Here is a 22,239-nt window from a genome sequence, read left to right on the forward strand (position 1 = left end):
AGCAATTTCAAATTAGGTTGAAGACATGTCTTTATAAATGATAGAAGCAAGCAGTGTGTAGAAAGGAGAAAGGCTAAGTATGAGCAGGACAAGGATTCCTTAAAGTGTTAAGACATCTTTGCAAATCTTGAACCTGGCCAACTGGTTCAAGGGCAATCTCCTTGACTGTCTGAGTACAGGAGCTGACTGCAACCAAAAGGGATCTGTATGTTTGGTGTCATCCTGCAGCCACCAGTTTAAAAAGTAGCACTCTCCTATAGTGAAACTGCTTTTTTTTCCCCTAATGCAAACAATCACCTCAATCTGAAAAAGGGCCCCAAGTGAGTTGCTGTTTCAATAATGAATTAAAATTATTTCTGTTTTCTTTTTCACTATGCTTTAGATGTAGCATTTCCATATTTTTTGCCTTCACTGACACTTCTTTTGTATTAAGACTTATCCTGGTAAAGACTGTCTTTAGGACATGAATCAAAAATTTCTAGAGAACTCCCCACCTCAGGCTGGGGAATTCTTTCATAAATGCTACTATGTTCCTCTGTTATTGAACATATCTGCCCCTTCCTCCCTGTGCATTCAAGCCAGGTTTGTTTACCCTGGTGACAACAATCAGGCCTTGCTGGCCTTAGCTCAGCAGCTTGGCAAGTCCTGGTGGGGCAGACAAGCACCAGGAATTCAAGTAAACTTTTGCTGCCTGACTCTGCTCAGAACTACAGGCACCACTTGGATCTCATGGGTCTCACACCAAGGACAATGTGTAAGTTGAAGGCCTGTGCTCTCCTCCCACTCCACAAACACAAAATTTCCTTACATGTTTTGGAGCTGCCAGTCTCCCATAGACTCGAGGGACCTTCCCTCAGCGAATTACCCATCACTATCCAGCCTCTGGCTTCCCATCTATAGAAACCATCTTTGCTGTGGTTTTTGATAGCTCACATGCTGCAGTGAAGGAAGGGAAATCTCTCTCGTGCAGCTTTGGATGCTGCTGCTACAGCATCATCAAGATGGGAAATTCTCACCCCACTGCTACACTGACTGCCCTCAAGCCCCAGCTCATAATCCACAGGTTGGTTGCTCTCCCCAGAGTTTAAACATCAGAGCAATGGCTTTAAACTGCCAGAGGACAGGGTTAGATGGGATATAAGGAAGAAATTTTCGGCTGTGAGGGTGGTGAGGCCCTGGCACAGGTTGTCCAGAGCAGCTGTGGCTGCCCCATCCCTGGAGGAGTTTAAAAGCCATGTGGATGTGGCATTTGTGGGGGACATGGGTGGCCTTGGCAGTGCTGGGGAATGGTTTGACTCGCTGGTCTAAGAGGGTTTTTCTAACTTAAAGGACAAGGAGAAAACCTGGGTAGAAGGGAGCATAGTAGGATTTGTAAGGCAAGAGAGTCAACATGAGGACACAGTCAAGAAAAATCAGCCTTTGTTTGTGAGCTCAACAGATTGTGGGTTTAGAATTAAAATCTTATCATAAACCCAGCCTAAATCCATGTGGATTTAAGATTCAATACCATCATCTGATACCCCAGAACATCTACAGTGACAAAAAAGGCAGGGTGGTCTAAACCAGCTGCCCTCCAAATCCTAACACCAGAGTCCTCAGCAATGATGACAGATATGAGAAACCCCTGCTTGGCTAGGAAAAAGCCATTTCCATCTCTAATCATCCTCAGCAGGAACAAACAGCCTGTAAATCAACTGGAGAGAAGCTTTGCAACTTGTACCAAAGGTTGTGACAAAATTAAACTCTGTATGGGAATGCAGGGGACGCAGCCATCAGCTGACAAAGTACATCTCTTCCTCATTCTCACTTCTTGGTGCAGTTGCTGTAAACATTCAAGACATTCCTCTGATTTATGCATTTAATTAGAAGATATCTGTAACATTCCTGCTGTTTACATTTAACCCAACATTGCAATGAAAGCTGTAATTTTGTCTGGGATTTATATTCTGTACTCAAACTTATTTTGATTCCTTGATTTAAACATACACACAGAAGTGAAAACGTGTCAAAATCATGAAAATGGAAGAGATTATACTCCATTATCTAGTTCATCTGTCATCCAGGGCAGAAATTTTCTGAGGACTGTTTTTCTCAATCTGCCACATATTATGGAAACTTAATTCAAAAGACTAATTCAGAAAAGACAGCTAAACCTTATAAGTGGAAGAGCAATTGGATGAGTATAATTAGAAGTTACATGATTTTTTTCTCCCTTTATCTTGTATTTAGTTGTCATAACCCATTAAATTTTGCACCTTTTGGGATAAAGTTCTTGGCCTCTGACACAACACTTTATTACGCTTTATTTAAAAAGTGGTGAATACTTCTTTTTCTTGATGGAGGGGGGATAATGTGGGACTTTATTAATCAAACAAATTAATAAATTCATTTTAAATGCAACTTTTTATACTTTTCAGCTACTCTGCCTGCAGTGAAGGTTTGCAGTAGAAAAGGAATACACAGGTTGGAAATAGCTTTCAACTGAGCAGGGGAAGAAAGGGGTCAGGGCATTTCAGCGTAATTTTACTTTATTTTGACCAAAGCTGCAAGATATTTGGAAACAACACGTCATGCGAATGCAGTGCCTTTGGCACTGTGCTTTTCATTGGACTCACAACATATGCAATGGAGCGAGGGGAGGCTGCACAACACATGTGAGGCAGATTTAGTCACAGCAAAAAACGTAATAAAAGTATAGGGAGGCTTTCTAGGGAGGGAAACTTGGGGAATGTTATTTAGCTTGAGCAATTATACAGCTCTGAAGTGAGCAGGGGCTGGGCTCTGGCTGGAAGCCCTCCTGTAAGATGTGTTGGACAGGGAGTTTTGGGCTGCTCATAAGTGCGGGGCTTCTGCCAATCTCCTGCAAAGCCAAAGCTCTCCAGCTCTGGGCAGGGAAGCTCCTCTGTGCTCTCTTGCAGAAAAAATGGGATCACCCTTGAAGGTTAAGAGAGTTCAAATGATGTGGCAGGCCAGCAGTTAGCAGAATGGAAGTAGCTTTGAAAAACGTACACGTGCAGAGAGTTGTTTACCCAGGTCAGAGCTCTGTTGCCATGGGGAGCAACTTGGAAACTCTCACACTGCTTTCCCATCCTCCTGTTTCTCCAGAGCTTGCCTTCTGCCTTGCACTTAGTATCTCTTTCTTGTAGCAGCTTCCTTAAACCAATGAAATCAGTCAATCTAATGGTGTCAAACAACAGATACACAAAGACAGACTGTGTCATGTTAGAATCTGTGTAAAGCTTAAATTTTTCTGCTCAAAGTCTCTTACTTGTGCCCTTCCTTCTCACAAAGTAAGAGAATGAGAGAATTGTAGAATGGTTTGATTCGAAGGGGCCTTAAAGTCCATCGCATTCCAACCCCCTGCCTTGGGCAGGGACACCTTCCACTATCCCATGGTGCTCCAAGCCCTGTCCAGACTGGCCTTGGACATTTCTAGGGATCCAGGGGCAGCCACAGCTTCTTTGGGAAACCTTGTGTCAGGCACTCACCACCCTCATAGTCAAGAATTCTTTCCTAATATCTAGTCAAAACATTCTTCTTCTAGTTTAAATTACACCATCTTTCTAAGTGCCACTGAAAAATTAAATTTTGGGACTGGTTCTTTATTTTTAAATTGCACAATTAATTTAAAATAGATGCACAGACAGCCAATGGAGTGTCTGAAGAGCTCTGAAGAGCTGAATAAGTTCTGAATCAGAACTTATTGCTAACCTTGCTGGTTATTTCACATTGCAATGAAAGGCCAGAGTTCAGCTGTGGATAAAGAAATATTTCACTGATCTCTTTTGGTAATCCACACTCCCTTTAGTAGACTGGAGTTTGTGTGTCATCTCCTGACCCTTCTCCTCCACAAAGCTTGCAGAGCACCCAACATCAGCCCCTCACCATTTACTGTCTTGTGCAGGGATGCTCTTCCATATAATGTCATACATTCCTCATCATGGATGACAGAAAATGTCACAAGTTACATTATTCTCCTCCAAAACTTCACTCCTAACAGTTTCTGCTCATCACAGCTCAATAGTGTCCTCATGGCTGAGAACCAGCTGGAGCACATTTCACTGGGTATGAGCTGAAGATGCTGAAAGGGTCCCTCTCACCCTGACTGTCACCAGTGGACTGCCACCAGATTCTTCAGGTCCAAGGAAGGAGAAGATCTTTGCAGTAGACTTCCCTTGTGTCCCTTACAGAAATATTTTTCTGCTCTCTACAGGTAGCATAAAGAATTACATAATTATTTCATAGAGTCATAGAATCCCAGAATGGTGTGGGAGGGACCTTCAAAGCTTATTCAGTGCCACTTCCTGCCATGGGCAGGGACACAGGTTCCAGGTTGCTCTAAGCCCCATCCAACTGGCCTTGGACCCTGTCAGGGATGGATCATCCTTCACCTCCCCAGGCAATGTGTATTTTACCTCCCTACATTATAAAAAATTTCTTCCTTATACCTTACTCTGAATTTACCTTCTTTTCATTTAAAACTTTAACCCTTATCCTGAGCAAAAAAAAAGAAACAAAGCCTCCTTTAACACCTCTTGTTACATGACACTACTTCATCTTCTAAAGCTTTTGCATGTAACTGCATGAATTTTCATCTGTTGCCTTAATGGGAGCTAGTTAATTATAACCCACAGAGTGCCACAGCCAAGGCTGAGGCATTATTCAGCTCAGCTGGGTACAGGGCTGTGGCTGCAGTTACAGCTCTGCAGAGCAACAAAGGGAATTCCAGTCATGGCAAGGTGAAGAAGACCATGGGAGAGAAACAGCAAACTCCTGCACCGCTGATCAACCTGCTGCTAGAATTGGTTTATTTTCCCTTTCTCATTTATTGAAAAATTAAGTCTCAGTAGATATTACTGTATTAATTTTATTACATTTGCATTTATACAATTAAATTGTTACTGTTACCTAGTCCATGGCAGTCCTGGTTGGGCAGGTACGACCTTGTTGTCTGCGCATTTTTCTTTAAACTTTTTTTTTTTGGGATAGCCAAAACACTGCCCAGCCTTCTGCAGGAGACTAACCTGCATAAAAGTATTATGGAATCTCTTTGGAAGCAGCTACGGCAAATCCAGGATAAGGTGATTTCACTCCAATGCAATTGTTGAGCTTTGCAAAGAAAGCAATGACTCGGGAATGAAGTGACTGAACCCAGAACGCAGCTTCCAGAAGGTAACTGGAATAATCTTTAGGGGTGGAGGGGACAGACAGTAAGCCTCCATGTAAATATTAGTCTCCATGCAGACAGCAGCTTGGGAATAGGAGTGTCCTGTGCTAGCCCACCCTTCATCCTCATCTTGGCCAATGCACCTCATTCCTGAGCTGCAGAATCACTGTACTCCAGTCACTCACCCAAGCACCACCCTCCCAAGCTACCTTGGATTCTTGTGCAATATCCATCTCTGATGCATTCCTTTATCCTGGAATGAAATGTGCTTCCCTGGATTTCAGTAGGACAAACATGTCTTCTGTACGAACAGGATGCTTCTTTCCTAGAGAACTGTAATCTAACTACAAGCAAGATGTAAAGGAGAGAATAAAAACAGACAACATACTTGATTTTAAAACTACAGCTGTCGACATAACCCTGATGCCAGTGAAACCCTCACCAGTGCTTCTGAGAACCCTACATGTAATACTTTCATTATATTTGCATTTATATTATTTAGTTTTACTATCTATTACTCCAAAATAGCCTATTTTCAGCCAGTCCTTTATCTTGTATGTACTCAAGAAAATTAAGACTTTAAACAAACATTGAAGAAAAGTGAGGCTCTGGCTTAGATCTTCCAGAGCAGCTGTGGCTGCCCCTGGATCCCTGGAAGTGTCCAAGGCCAGGCTGGACAGGGCTTGGAGAAACCTGGAATAGTGGAGGGTGCCCCTGCCCATGGCAGGGGGTGACCTGGATCAGCTCTAAGCCTTTTCAACCCAAACCATTGGCTTGGTTCTAAACCCAAACCATGGCTCTAAATTATTTGGAGCTTCCCCGGATGACAGTAAAGGTCTTTTTGGGATTGTGACAAGGTCAGTCATTTTTCAATGCATAATGCAAGGAGATTTGAGTGTTACTGGCACTCTGATGGCCTTAAACATCATCAGCCTCTCACTGACAGAATGAGGGATCTCCAATCATGCACAGCCCTTAGCCATCGTGGCTTTCCTTGTCCACAATGGAAAGGACCATCATTCTGAGATCCTCAGGAGTACTTATGACACACTACTTTAAAATGGAAAATTATATTTATACTACTAAACCACAATTTTTTAAAAGCAAGGAATGCTAAATTCGTAATATTTTTACTTTAACTTGAGTTGCAGACACAGCTTGGAAAACATCTGAATTTTATGAGCCTCAGTTATGTCGGTAATGAGGCCAAATCACCCACTTATCCTTCCCTGCCGTGGCTCAGGCTCGCAGGATGCAGGCCATGGGCAGGGTCCCTTGCTGGCACCAGCCCCAGGCGGCTCCTGCAACAACCACCACGGCTCACAGAGTTGCAGATGAGGCTTACATGGTGCTTTCACAGGTTGTGGAGCTGTTTTCAGCCACTTTTTCTTTGTGGAACAAAGGATCACAAATATGAAGCTAAATGAACTAAGTGAGCTCTAAATACTTCCACAGTGATTTGCTCATAATAAAAAGGAGACTACCATATTAGACTGCAAAAATTCTGTTTACAGGATTTTTGTATAAGAAGTGATGAAATTAAGAGAGACTGCATTACTTGCTACTGCTATCAATTAATGCAGCAACCACTTCCAGACATAATAATTACCATATGTGCACTGTGCTTTACCTCTGGGCTTAGTAATTTCATACATGGGAGGGTACAACTATTGATTGCATTAAAACAGACTAATGTGTTATGAGAGACATGCTCCCAGTGCAATACATGGTTGCACAAAACTAAAATAGTACAGGAACAGACACCTGCATCCACCAGCAGACAACCTGCAAATGGTCATTTCTCCATCCCCTCTAAAACACACAGATACAGTGTGTCACACAGAAAAAAGTATTGCAAAAGGAGTGAGCTCAGCTAATTAGGGACAAAACTGGGGAGTCTTAAGAGACAGATGTTGACCTCTGGAGAAATGAAAAATCCTCAGGAGTAGCTCCTATCAATATAAATAAATTAATAAAACCAAAATGGGTCTTTGTTTCTCAATGCAATTTGCACAATTGAGAATTTGCTCATGTTTAGGTTGAGTATTAGGAAAAACTTCTTGACTGAGAAGGTTGACCAGCCTGGCACAGTTTCACAGGCCAGTGGTGGAGTGCCCATCCCTGGAGGGGCATAAGACCTGTGTGGATGCAGCACTTGGTGCATGGGTTAATGGTGGCCTTGGCAGTGCTGGGGAACAGCTGGACTTGATGGTCTTAGAGGCCTTTTCCAACCCAGATGATTCTGTGATTGACAACCAGCTCTGCCCTGCAAACTTCAGAGCAGCCTGGAGTCTGGTAAGTCGCAAAAAAAAAAGCATTTTCATTTTTAAAAGTGCAGTTGTTTTTTAAAGTTTCCTGAAAACTTTAAAAATTAAAGACAATGACCTCCAAATAGCATCTAAAAAGAGAGGTGTTTACCTTGCCATTACACAGCTGATTTTGTAACTATATGCAAAACCAGCAACACACTCAGAAAGAACTGCACTTGGTTTTTTTGTTGTCATCCTATATGCATAATTAAAGACATATTTCTATTCAATTCTGGTTAAGCTCCTACAAGTTATTTATAAGTTATATGTATAACTTAGGCTTTAAAGCATCCCTTAAACAACAAAGCATTGTTTATGTTTTTAATAAATCTTAATTTTCACTCCTCTAATTCAGAAGACATTTTTTTTAAGCAAGAATACACTGAATTCAGTAGGCAAATCTCCCATTAACATAACTCAATTGCCCTAAAATAATATTTATAAAGACTGGTAACTGTGATGCAAAGAGCTAAATGTAATAGGCAAAATTATCCTGCATTAGTAGTATATTCATAAAGGGTGAGAGTGTGTCAGCAATTTCCAGAAACCTTAAAAGTAGGAAGGAACCTGTTTTTTTTCAGCAAAAGCACCAAAAATAAGCGTCAGCACAAAGAGTTAACACATTCTTCCTACTTCTGAGAGCAGGAACGGGGCCGATTTCGTCAGTGAGGTTTGGCAGCGCGCGAAATCCTGTAACCAATTCCATTTCCTGATAAATGAACGGTCCACAGGGGAAAGTCAGCCAGAGGCTTTGGGAACTGCCGAGCGCTCAGACATGACCGAGAGGCTCCTGGAAGGAGCCAGACTGTCTCTTTGCTTATCGTCGCCCAGCCGAGCGGCACCAGCGCAATGCCGGTGCTGCCAGACTGCGCTGCGAGCCCGGGCCACGGCACAGCCGCTCCAGCCGCATGTGAGACCCCAGAAAATCAGAAAATACACCAGTCCCAGCACATGCCTGACATCAGGCTCTAGGAACTCTGAGAACACATGGCCGTGTAATACAGGCGTTGGGATGGGACTTGTAACAGTCCGCATTGTTTATGTGTTTCAGAGCCAAGTGCTAGGAGTGACTCGGTATTCTGGAGCTGAGGATCTCGCCCCCACCCTTCCAACAGGAAAAAGCCAAATACAGAATGATAAATCATTCATTATTGGTTGGATTTTGGCATCAGTGAGGCTGTGAAGGAGGGGTTTTCTATTGGAGCTATAGGGTGCGTCTCCTCAAGAGCTGAACGTCACTCTCAAGTCCTAAACCGTTCTTCATTTTGAGCTACAAATTCTTTTTTAAAAGTTATCTTCATAAATGTGACTAACAGTCTTACTGAATGTTAACAGTAAATATCAGCTCTAATAGCAAAATGACAAATGTGCCCCAACCCAAAATCAGCCCTGAGTTTCTATTTAAATACTAACTTTTCAGACAGAGTTAACCTGGATGTTTGTTCACTTTCATATTATTACAAATCAATTCACAACTCCAACATTTTTACAGGAAATTCAAGTAGTTTGACATACACAGAACTGAACTTTCAAAAGTCTAAAATTTGAGCTTGTAAAAAAGAATAAAAATACTGCCAGTCTGATGACCCCTGAAGGGAAGGGAAAAAAAAGAAAAAGCTCAAATAATAACTTCAGGCCCTTCATTACCAAAATCCTGGGTAAGTTTTCAAGTGGCTTGCAGGCTTATAATAGCAACTATGTCTGCAATTGATTAGCTCCCCCAGCACAACCAGATGTCTCGGTGACAGGGAGAAAGTACTGTGGGTTTGGAGTTTACTGGGATGCACAATATCCCATCACTGAAAAACAGAATAATAAATGGGAAGGTGGGGAAACGAAAGATTTATTATTATATATCTTTATATAAATATTATACTTGTTCTCAATGTGTCTGAATCCAGTTTTACTGCATGTTCTAGTTCTTTGGAAAGTCCAGGATAAATTCTTTCTTGTTCCCAAAGAAAATGCTAGAGACTTAGTTGAATCTGTCCTTTATCACAGCATCACTACTCATTCCTTTGCTGGGATCTTGCTGGGTGCTTTCTGCTCATGGCTGTGACAAATACAAGGTAACAGCATAAAAGAATGACAGTTCACTACATTATCTATCTGCACAGGTTTGCAAACAAGGTACGTGGCCTTGGAGGAACACCAGAGCACTGTTTCAGACATAACACCCACACGTAGACCAAACAAACTCCCCGTTCCTGCCGCTCCTTCCCTGACTTTACCTTGCATTAATTAATGCATGCTTTAAACCTCAAATGAGAAAAGCAGTGGGAATATCTGAAGGAGATACAAAAAAGATTTGCTACTCTTTGAAGCATTTTGATATTCACAACTCTGCCGCCTTTAAAGTATCCTTGATCCTTTTTGGGCTGCTGCTGTGCTTCTACCAAAGACTGCGATGACTCTGTGCACAGCATTGCATAACGAGCAAGGAACACTGCAGCAAGAAAAAGTCCTCCAGCTCTGTCGTGGGTTGACAGCCTTTATCCCAATATCGTGTGTTGTGTCTGGCAGCTGTGCCTTTTCTCTCTTCCCCCCCCTCCCCCGGCCGTCTTGCTGCGGCGGGGCGGGGAAGAGAGGGGGGAGTGTTTGACCAGGCCTTTTTGGCTTTTGGCTTTTGCTGCTTGGCTTGGCTAGCCGCTTTGCTTGCTTGCTTTCTGCTTTTTTGTGCTGTTTTTTTCCTTTTCTCTTGCTCCCTCTTTCTTACCCTCCCCTGAAGATACTGGACCGGCTCCGGACCTGACCTGAAGACGTCCAGGACACCCGAAGCTTGCAGAGAAGCGCCGCGCCCTCTCAACACACAGTCTGTTTTTTCTGTTTTCTTTTCTTGTGTTGGGGAGTGTTCTTTTGTTACTTGTAAATAAATAGGTTTTGTTTTCCACTTTGCTCCTCCGAGAAATTCCTTCCCGAACCCGGTGTTGGGGGAGGGGTGGTTGGAGGTTTGTTTTGTTTTTGGGGGGCTCCCTTTTGGAGATTTCCCCTAATTTGTCCTAAACCAGGACAAGCTCTCTTAAGGATGTGGCATTAAAGTGGAGGATAACACTGCAGGTATGGAGTGCCACAGGCTGGCTGACAGAGGCAAAGCCCAGCACAGAAGGATTAGTATTTCTACCATAGAATAGCAGAACTGTCTGAGTTGCAAGAGATCTTAAAGGTCATTCTGTTCCAACCCCCTGCCATGGGCAGGGACACCTCCCACTGTCCCAGGCTGCTCCCAGCCCCATCCAGCCTGGCCTGGGGCACTGCCAGGGATCCAGGGGCAGCCACAGCTTCTGGCACAGGGCAACCTCTGCCAGGGCCTCACAGGTAAGTATTTCTTCCCAATATCTAACAAACTTACAACAAACAGTCAAAGTACATTGAAGAGATTCAGACATCAGTGTCTTATTTTAATTGTAACCTGCGTAAGAGAAATTATTCACCAAGAAGGGTGACAAAAGCCAACCTATTCAGGACAAGAGTGAGCAAAAGCTGATGGATTTGATGTGGGTCGCTCCCAGCTTCTTTGAGCGGACTGTGCACCTGCTAACAAAGCTCTACCTCCATCCCATTGCTCCCTGAGCTGCTTCTCTCAATCCACTCCAGCTGAGATGGCTTAAAGTCAGGAGCTCACAGAGAGTTTTGCTGCTCAGGTCACATACAGCACAGGCAGCAACACAGCTCTCACGGCATGAGATCCTCACCAGGCTGCTGACCATGGCACCACTTTCTGAGCTACCATGCAACCAATGCAATCCCCACAGAGCAGCAGCCAGGGAAATCAGGGAGAGGGCAGGGGAACATGACACACAGCCCCTCCTTCCTCCTAACTAATACCAGTCACTGTGAACCACACACTGCCCACCATGGGACACACACAGCCTTGGGGCCTGCCTGGTGTCCTGCTTGCATCATGCCTGGTACCATCTCCTAAGCATGAAGATACAGCCTGACAACCTTGAGAATGTTGGAGCCATCAGCAAAACTTTCCAGTAGAAGCAGAATTTTCCCCATGAAAATAAATGCTTCAGTGACTAGGAAGAAAACAAGACTGAAGTTCTCAGTTTATTCTTCATCTCTGAAGAAAAGCTGTTATACAAATGGTCTAAGTTGAAAGCATGATTACTATTTTCTGTTCAAAGAGAGTTTTGGGTGCTTTACAATAAGAAACTGATATTACATAAGAAACAGTTTAAAGATCAGAGATTCAAAAGTTTGCTAATGCTTTTTTTCCTATGTTGATGCTGCAGTGATGTTTATATTACTCTTCAATAGGGAGGTGTCAGAAAAGCATTAATAGGTTTTTAACGGTGTGCCAGGCAGACAAGCAAAATAAAATAGCTGGGTTTTTTTCTTGTTCTAGTCAACAATGCCAAAAATTACTGTTTATTTTTCTCCGCCCCCATGAAAGAATTTATAACCACTGAAGTAAACTCAAGTTTAAAAGCTGGTTTTAATACCAAAATTGACTGACAGCTGCTGTGTAAAAGCAAACCTAACTTGTTTGGGTTCTCAGGAGCATTCACATTTGAAAAATTTAGTTTCCTGGAATCATTTGAAGGGTGGTTTTTGGTGTTTTGGGTTTTTTTTGGTTTTTGTCCCTTTCCCCATAATGCTACAAAAATAATTTAAAGAATGTGATACTGTATAATTTTCACACCCGTAAGACAACTGGGGAAAGGTGGAAAGCACATCTCCTTTTCAAACAGCCTTAAGAGTAACATGTAAATATGGAGTCAGTTACAGCGTGAGTGAACTCTCTTTGGGAGTGCCAGGGAGAGGCTGTGAGTGCCACGGTGCTCGGCCTGGCAACACTCAAGCAGATAAAATACTCAGCTGTAACTCAGACCTTGTATGCAAAGGGACTCGTCTCACACCACACCAAAGAAACCCAAATCTTGACATGTATGACAGTTAAAATCCTTGCAAACACTTGCGGGAATGGGTAACTGCATGAAGAGTTCATGTTAGGGTTTTTTTCCATATAAAAATATTAAACCAAACTTTGAAAAATAAATAAATATGCTTCATAAATGCTTGATAACTGCCAGCCTATGCCAACACTTGAAACACCTCGAATTCAGCAATATGAAAATAAGCTCTGTGGATAGCAAGTTTCAAGTCAAACTACATTGCTAAGGACTGCAGTAGAATTTATTTCTTTCTTCATTACAGTCTCTAAGTTAACTGATTCCTTCCATTATACCTGAAGGATGCTTCTGAAAATGAAGTGTTGTCGGTATTCAATCCAACTCATCAGCGGTATTTGCATTACATGTGGCTACAAACAAGGCTCTCTAAAGACTGCTAAAATCCACTTTTAACCATGGAACAACAGGAGTCATCATGTTTCAAAGACTTTTGATCACTTACATGCTCAAAAGCCGTGTAGATGTGAACTAGTGGTGGCCTTGGCCACCCTGGGGGAATTTAATTTAGAGGGCTTTTCGGACCTAAACGATTCTGTGATTCCATGACTTTGAATCCACAGATTCAAATTGAAATTACTTTGGCCACTGGCTTTTTCAGTGTTAAAGCAACCAGGCACATGAGTATATTTTTTGTTAACACGCTATGTATTTTAACTAGCTACTGAACCCTACTTCCTACTGAAGTCACATTTCTGTGGATTATCATATTAATGCTTCAAAGTGAGGGTGGTATTTATTTCTGAACCAAACCCCCAAAGCTTTCATTCCCTTCTGGGATGATGCCGTTATTTTTCTTCCTGTAAGGTTTCAAACTACAAAGCCAAGAGTTCCCATACAATGCATTATGTCAGCAAGTATCTAACTTCAAGCACTGTAATAATCACAGTTTTTCCACAGTATTTTTCACATACTTTAGATCTTGCCTACACACAAGTTTGCACCATTTAATTAAACAGATTTAAATGATAGAAACTCCTGCTTGGACATACTTATTATAAAGTGGTGTCATCCAGTTTAGTTTCAACTCATTCTCACCAATTTAAGTAGCAAGGCTTACATTAATAGAAAAGCACCTGCATAAGGGTTTTCCCTGGCTCAGACAGACAGGTTTATAGTCCCACTGTAAGATTAGCCAGAGTCAGCTGAGTGCAGACATGTCTTTGACTGCTCACAGTTTCACAATGATAAGTTATTTTCTGACCACAAAGCCCATCAAAACTTTCAAGATCATTTTTTTCCCCCTGGAATTTTGATTACCCAAAATAATATTTCTCAAGGGACGCAGAGTATATTCTTCTCTACTCAAGGTCTCTGAGAAGCTGACCTCTAAAACAAATGCCTTCAAAAGAAACCTGAGTTATTGTCCATCACTTACAGGTCAGCTCATGGAAGCAGGGAAGTTTGACATCTTAATTGAGGGTATAAATTGTCAAAAGGAAATATACAATCCACAAATACTCTTATTCTTAGCATATGGTCAGTGTTCTGGAAAGGCCCAAAAAGCACTTGGTTTAAAACTTTCTTACACTTCTGTCACTAATCTGATCTTCTTCAGGGTAAGGGTTAACAGCAGCTGAGGGTCAGCAAAAGGAAGTCTGTGTTGTAGACGCCTGCCTAGCGTCAGACCTAAGGATGTATTAGACACAATCAGCTTCCACTGTAATAAGAACTTTGACCTTTGAGCCAGAAAAAAAAAAAAAAAAAAAGAAAAAGATAAATATCAGGAAGAACTGTATGTATTTATTTTTAAGGAAGTTTTCTGTCTCTTGCTTAGTGCTGTGCCGTAGAACTCTGTAATGGAGTTGCTGATCTCTGTAACTCTTGTGTCCCTACCCCTTTATGGTGTCACATAGAGTTAATTTGTGAACTATTCCACCAAAAACTCCACAGCAGTAAAAGTGTTACAGCAGTAAAACAAACACAAGAAAGCTGTACATAGCTTTTAAAGCAATTACAGATCTGCCCCAGTTTAATTTGGATTATTAAAGACCACTGGTCTGGATCCTGAATCCAGCATCTTGCTGTGGCCAAATACCAAACACTCATGACTAAGGACAGCAGGACTGTGGAGGAAAAAAAACTGTAATCAGGAGCAATTCTAATAGAATATGGGGCAATGGATGGTTTCTTTGGATCAACGAGGTACATATATATGGAACACTTCCATTTTCCTTTGCCACCTGGGGTGCTGTGCAGGGCTGCCCATGTCCTGTCCCTGTGCAGGTGTGATGGCACCACTGACTGATCAATAGATGACGTCTCCTCTCTGGGAGAAACATCTGCAGAAGCAGAAAAATTCTTCCAAAGAGAGCTCAGTACCCAAGCCAAGAAATCATTTAGGTTCCTTTGGTTTTGGAAACTTCACACGCACTTTCTTTTATGGCCATTCCTGATTTCTGATTTGCCATGAGCACAAGTCTGATAAGGAGCAGCTGAGGGAGCTGGGCAGGGGCTGAGCCTGGAGCAAAGGAGGCTCAGGGGGGCCCTTGTGGCTCTGCACAGCTCCTGACAGGAGGGGACAGCCGGGGGGGTCGGGCTGTGCTCCAGGGAACAGGGACAGGAGCAGAGGGAACGGCCTCAGGCTGGGCATGGGCAGGCTCAGGGCGGACATCAGGGAAAATTTCTTTACCTAAAGCTCTGCCAATCCCTTGTTGCCAAGGGCAGTGTTGCAGTCCCCATCCCTGCACGGATTTAAAAGCCATGTGGATGAGGCACTAGGGGACATAGGTTAGTGGTTACCTGGGCAATGCTGGGGAAATGATGGGACTTGGTGGTCTTGGAAGGCTTTTCCAACCTAAATGAATCACCCGTGCTTGACATCCCTTGTTGAATTCACTGCCACTTCATTCAACAACCATCTCTTTTTTATGATAATTTTTTGTAGCTAAATTTCTGGTGCTGCTTCCCCAGGGTGATGTGCCAGAGATATAAAGCTGCTCTGGTCCACCTCCCAGGCAGTGTCTCTGCCATCACCATGATGACAATTTACTCTTCCCCTGTGCTCTGATGCCTCAGCGATTAGCAGCTTTTTTCAGTGAAACAAATGGAAGCTGATGGAGTTGGAAGTACATTGTTAATAGAAGAGGAAACCTATGAGAAGTGCTTTTAACACCTAAAGTGAAACTTGTTCTGTCAAGAGACTGAAGGCTTTTACCTCTGCTCCTTTTACATATTCTGTGAAATTTTAATGCCCATTCAACTCAAATGCACTTCAATAAATATTAAATTTTGTACCATATCAAAATTGTGAGAGTTGATGGCATAATGGCATGTCTGCATAGCACACAAAGAACATCTGACAAAGTGCACACTGATGACAAAATACTCATTGACATGGGGAGAAAAGGAGTGGGGGAAAAACACAAGCAGATCAGAAAATGCTCATGAAAAACAAATCTCCATCTTAAGTGGCTTAGGTAATGGGAATTTTTTTTTATAAAGCATTAAACATGGCCTCCCAAGTGTGATCATTCCATAAAACCAAATGTCAGCTTCCAGTCACTAGCTGGCATTTGAAACAAGTTTTCCCACTTATTGCAGAAGAGTTGTTGTTGTTATCTGCTGGCTAACTCCCCTCGAAATCCTGAGATAAGTCACAGGCTCCAGACACGGTCCTGCTTCTCTCACTCTCCTAATCCTGAAAGTACAGATAGGTCACCAAAGGGAAGGAAGGCAGCCTGAGAACTTTCAAAAAAAAAAGAGAAAGAAAGAATGAGGCTAATTTTCACCTATCACTATGATCTCTAAATTGCCTTTAATAAGCTCCTGCAATATAGCAGGGAGCCTGGATTGTGGGCTGCACGTCTGCGAAGGAGACAGCTCTATCTCCACGCCATGGCTTCTGCCTCCATCCCGGGCATATTAACTCCATTTATCTCCTCCCACAGACTGAGGGAGAAATAACCAGCTCTTGATTTCAGCACCTGCCCTTTATCTCTCTATTTGTGCAGAAGTCTTCTAAAAGGCTAATTGCTCAGCTTGGAGTTTCTTGGCCTTCCACAGTACACAGCTAAAAGCATATGCTTAAAATAATGTTAATTATATTGTTTGTCTCCAGTCAGACTGCTCCAGGACTAGAAGGAAAATCTGAGTTAGATCTCCCATTTCCCAATAATTATTTGCTAAGAAAATGCAGGATATCTTTCCTAACACACACACACACACACACACACATATATATATATTTATATATTTATATATATATATATATATATATTTATCCATGACCTACTGCCACCACCCATGCTCACTTTGCATCCCGTGTTGCTTCCCACAGTGGAAGGGAGCAGGAGCACCAGGGTGTGCTCCCAAACTGATAAGCTCCATTATGCAGATGAGGATCGTGGCTCTAAGTGCTGTTATTTTTAGTTGACGTTGATTCATGTTTGAACTACGGGCTCAGCAACAGACTCAGAACCTGAATACATGTAGCACCTCTTGAATGCTCACTTCCTCGACAAAGGCCAAGATAAGCAACTTGGAAACATTCACTTGAAAACATCCGTGCATACATTTGGTACACACGAGAAAAAAACATCATTGTCTGAGCTGCAGGGAAGTGACTGAGTAAAAGCTCTGCCTCAGCCCTCATTTTCCAAATCACATCCATGTTTCAAGTGCCTCCCCCAGAGTGCTTCAGCTGAAGATGGTTATTTCTAGGAGGCAGGAATAATATCTCTGCGGGGTCTCTTGTACTTTACAGCACTTCAGAATGCAGTGGCAAAAGGCAAGGATGGCTTGAAAATTAGTTAGCAATTAACTGCAAAGTTGACACACACATATAGACATATTCTTGGGATTGAACTCCACAGCTTTGCACATTGGAGTTACGTGTAGGTTGTGTCAACATAGATGCAACAGATTCCTAATTCCTCCAGACATTGTCCAAACTGGCTGGGGACAGCTCTGGGCCCTCAGCACAAGAGAGACACCGAGGGGCTGGAGCGTGTCCAGGGCAGGGAACGGAGCTGGGAAGGGGCTGGAGCCCCAGGAGAGGCTGAGGGAGCTGGGAAGGGGCTGAGCCTGGAGCAAAGGAGGCTCAGGGGGGCCCTTGTGGCTCTGCACAACTTCCTGAAAGGTGCCATCAAAGCCAGAGTGGGTAGGGCAGCTCCCACCCATCCAGACTTGCCCAGAGAGTGTCATTAAAGACATAAGGATTAAAGCTTTCTCCTTTACTTAGCCGCTGAAGTGCCTCTGAGTTGCCAGAGCTATTGTGTAACTATATCTTCAGTCTGATCTTAATATGAGTTTGTTGAGCTTTAGAATAGCTTCCCCTGAAAACCTCAGACTTAAGTGGGAAGACCTGAGGAACAGGGAGACTCCCAGGAGAGAGGCACATGGACAGAGGGCACAAAGACTCACAAGGCCATTCCTATAGGAGGGAAACATGTGCTGCTCCTCATCACTACCTCTGCAAAGGAAGGATGTTATTTGTATGTACAAATTGATGCATGACAATACATACATACATACCTACCTATATATATATACAAACATCCCATCCCAAGATCAATGTCACCTTTTCTACATGGAAAAGTAACCTGCTCTGGCTAAACTGCTGCTCAGCAAAAGCATTAAAAAAGAAAGAAAAGAAAAAGAAAAAACAAAAAAGGGAAAAAAATTGGGAAAAAAAAAAAGAAAAAAAAAAAAGGAAACCAAAGAAAAACAAAAAGACAAAACTCAGTAGGTGTAAATGGTCAGTATAGAAGACTCATGTGCCAGGCTGGCTTCCCTTTGTAAGTCTGTCCCAAAACTCAAGTGCTCCAGAGGAAAGGGAAGTCCTTCAAGCAACACTAAGCATCCTTAAAACTAGAAGTACTTGACTGTTTGGTGAGGACTTACAGAGCTTGGCACACACCAAAACCTGCTGGTTTGTAACTTTAAGTGGCAATATAAACATATAATTTTGAATACTGTATATCGTTAGTGCAGAAAATTGAAACTTGATGGGATTTCACTCCAGAAACAGCATTTCTGTAAATTGTGGCCCGACATATCAGTCAATGTGGCACACTCAGCAACTGAGAAAACCTTCATTTTTTCCTAAGCAGTGAGTTGATTTGGTGATGGCTTTGTGTCAAGAAGGGTGTAGCCTCAACATAAGAGCTTTTAATTATCTGCACATCAGAACAAGTTGTCATAGAAACCGCCGAAATTCCAGTGTTCCTCTGCATTCACACATCACCACACAGAAAGGACAACCTGAAGGGCTGGATTTGGACCCAACAACTGCTCTGGTGTTACTCAGGCTATTCCTGTACTGTGGCTCAGGACTCGGACTCTAGACTGACCTCTCCTGAAGGAATTCAGCCTGAGTGACTGAAGATGTGCCATCTCAGGGACACGGGGAACTGCAGGAAAGACATTAGTATACGCAGCCAGCCAGAAAATTCCCACTGGGTGTTTTAAAATTACCAGCATATAAATAAATTACCAGCCATTGCCACTGGCTGTACAGACTCAGTGTGCCTTATCAGAGGATATTTTACTAAAGTTACCGCAAAAGAAATAGTGCTCTCACTCTCTTATCACAGAGTAGCAACAAAAATAGTTCTGCAGAAAACAGACAGTATTTAAAATACACTTGGCATAACAGAGAAACAAGATTCATCGTGTTTAAAAAACACACACAGCTCCCATTTGCTTACTTACCCACTTACACAGATTTCTTTATTGCAGTATTTAAACATCACACAGCCATTAATGGATTTTAGCCTCACAAAACCTGTCAAGTTGGTAAATCCCTCAAGAGATTTGAGAGGTTCTCAGAAAGGAATGGAGGGGACTGCTCAGGATTATACAGAAAGCTCATCATCATGTTGACCAGACTTACAAGTCCTGAACTGATTTTCCCTAGGTTGGGTAATTCTTAACTAAAGCCCTCCAAATTTATCTTTATAGCATTTAACATAGTACAAGACAAAGGTGCATGAGAACACTAGAAACAGAAAAATAACACTAGAGACAGAAAAATAAATTAATCAAAAGAGAGAATTACCAGTGTTTGGTTACAGTATAACTAAACAACAGATGGAGAGAGGAGCCTGCATCTTCAGGATACATTGAAGAAAACCTTAGCTTCAGCAAATTTTAATTCCTCCACACACTTCAGTTTAATAACTAATCACAAAAACTCACCCAAACACTTAGCAGAAATTAGGAATTTAAATGAAAACATACACATATGGCAATCGACAGTGTAATCACTTATCAGTCACTACTGAGAGGAGAGATGATTTTTTGAAGTTACAGATATAAAGGGCATATATGTGTAATTGATAAGAACAGTATACTTTAAGTGATGAGGTCTTGAGCACTTACTCTTAGCCTGTCTTTGGGCAAAGCAACAGCTCCTTGCTTGATGATTTCCAGAACTCGCTCCACTGACAGCTCAGCTCCAGCTTGCTCTAATCGGGAGCTGAAAAAGCCTATCACCTGGAATGAAACATCACAGCACATAAATAAATAGAAGAGATCTTTGGATCAATTTGTACACAAAGCTGTCATCTTCTTTTTTGGCGGCGCTGCACTTCTTGAAGAATAATCACATTATTGCCTGTGTCACAGCCAGGGAGACTTTGTTAATGTCAAATTAGCACAACTCTCAGCTTCCTCTTGCAGTCATTTTTAAACAGACAGATGATTTTACAATATAACACACACAGCTGAATTAATAAATTTACATTTTCAAGTACTGTGCACTGACATATGCATATATTTCTTTCTGTCCATTCTGCCCATCAGGCTTTTGAGTTCTTCCAGTCTTTCTATGCTGTGAGCTACGTTGTAAGGTATTAAAGTGAAACCATTATTGTTACACTGTTAAGTATCTCAATATGAGAGACTACATTTCCTGGGAACTGTGTAGCACTCAAAGCCACAGCAAGTGGATAATGAGAAAGAGTCCACCAAACTCCTCTTCCACCCAGTATCCACCCCAAGTGCCACACATACCTTCCACATCCCGGATTCTAGGCCTAAGGAATCCTGCAAATTCCCTGTCATCTTCCAGACATCCCCCTAGTAAAGCCAAGCTAATTTTCCCCGTATTTCCCTTCCCACCTCCTTTTCTGTGACCCAGCTGGTCCTTGTTAGCTAAAACTTAGTCAGGTCAGGCTTTAACTTTTATCCCTCTTCAAGCTCAGTGGGTCACAGCAGAAGCAGACATCCCACTGGCAGTTATCCATGTGGGACATCAGAAAACTTCCATTTCTACAGCTCCTTTCATCCAAACAGAATATACTTTGCAAACCCCATACCTTATCCCAGGGAAACTCCTTAGTCACACAAGGGATCCAGGACTCAAAACACAAAAAAGGTCTGGGGAAAAATTTCAACACCTACTTAGAATCCTCTGGAAGAATTATAAAAATACCAAGAGGTACTTGGTAAAGCCTGTCTACACCAGAGCACCTGGCTACCCCTGGGCTGGAGGCAAGCACAATGCTGATGGCAGGTTCTGCAAAATCCTGTGAGCTTTCAACACCCTCTGTGGAAAAATACTGATGTTCACTTGTATCTGAGTCACAGTCCCAGTCCATCGAGTAATCTTCGATAATTCTCCCAAGCAGAAGTGGGGAAAAGTGTATTATACTACAAAATCTCTGCTGAGCTCTCTTTGTTCTGTAGTGAGACACAGCTGGAGCCAGAAACCATTACCCTAATTATGCCTCCCAGCTCAGCTGCTGTTCATAAAACAAAGACAGCTGATGGCTTGATTACTGTGAGATTCAAATTTGTTGTTCCTGTTTGTGACTTCCCCCACAGAAAGCCCAGCCCTTGTTTTGAGCTGGAAGATTTGCTGGGATCTCTAGAAACTCTTGCACCAAGTGAATGAGGCAGAGGCAGACTAAAGTTGCTGGAAGTTGCTTTTTGGGGTTGTCATGGGCTTGTGGTGTTTGGTTTGGTTTTTCTCTCTGTTTTATTTTGTTTCTAACAACAGAAGTACACAAACCAGTCAAGAGAAAATTCAGGTTTAATCTTCTGTGCTGTCCCTACAATTATCTCCATACTTGAGCAGAAAGGGAGAATTTCACTGCCTCTGGCAGATGCTGCAGGTAGGCTTTTACATTCTTAGAGATAAGGACCTGGTGGAGCACTGTGATCTCTGATCCTTAGAAAAAGGGAGTAGGAAGATGTGCTGAGTTCATAAGCAAAGGAGCTGGAGGGAGGGACCAGAAACTACAGAGTAAAACAGCAAGAAAGAGCTTGTGCAAAGAGCGTGAGGACCTCAGAGTGAGGCTGACACGGTTTTGGCACAGAGTTTGGGACAAATTGCTGGTGGAGGAGACACGGCTCACAGAGGAACAAGCAAGTTGCCCACAGACTTTGAAAGAAAAAAACATCTTCCTGCATTCAACACTCCTCTGTTGTCAGTAATCACTGGTGAAACCCATCCTCGCCAAGGGCAGGCTCCTGCAGAGAATCCTTCCCAGTGGCACTGCCCTGTTAGCTCAAGTTCTGCTAAACCACAACAAAAGCAGAACTTAATATTTAGCTTTTAACCAAAAGGATAAAATACTATCATAATGCAAACATGTAAAAAAACTGAATGAAGCTCACAGATACTCCCTGAATTCTGACGTTTCCTATTTTGGGAAGTCAAACCCTCCAATCTTAACATGTTTTTGAAAGACTTATGTTTTTGTGGTAAAGGTACTAATCTTCTTCGGGTTATATTTCAAAAGAATAAAAGCAAGACAAGCTTCCAGTATTTTCAGGCTATGTCAGCATTTTAGAGAACTCAGAATGGCTATTTTTGATGTGTAGTTGATGACTAAAATTAAAAATGCCTACTTTAATAATGGTACTTATCTCTAGCAGTTATTTGCCTTAGTACTTCAAA

General features: G+C 42.4%; 1 protein-coding gene across 3 annotated transcripts in view; it reads right to left on the minus strand.

Annotated features, from left to right (window-relative positions):
• Positions 1-22,239, minus strand: part of DYM (dymeclin) — a 209,911-nt gene that overhangs the window by 14,828 nt on the left and 172,844 nt on the right. For all 3 annotated transcript variants that reach the window (XM_058823249.1, XM_058823248.1, XM_058823247.1), the window contains one exon: positions 19,716-19,829. In XM_058823249.1, coding sequence (XP_058679232.1) covers positions 19,716-19,829 — 114 coding nt within the window. The remainder of the gene's footprint in view (positions 1-19,715; positions 19,830-22,239) is intronic.

Source organism: Ammospiza caudacuta, chromosome Z (assembly GCF_027887145.1).
Source record: "Ammospiza caudacuta isolate bAmmCau1 chromosome Z, bAmmCau1.pri, whole genome shotgun sequence".
Taxonomy (NCBI): domain Eukaryota; kingdom Metazoa; phylum Chordata; class Aves; order Passeriformes; family Passerellidae; genus Ammospiza; species Ammospiza caudacuta.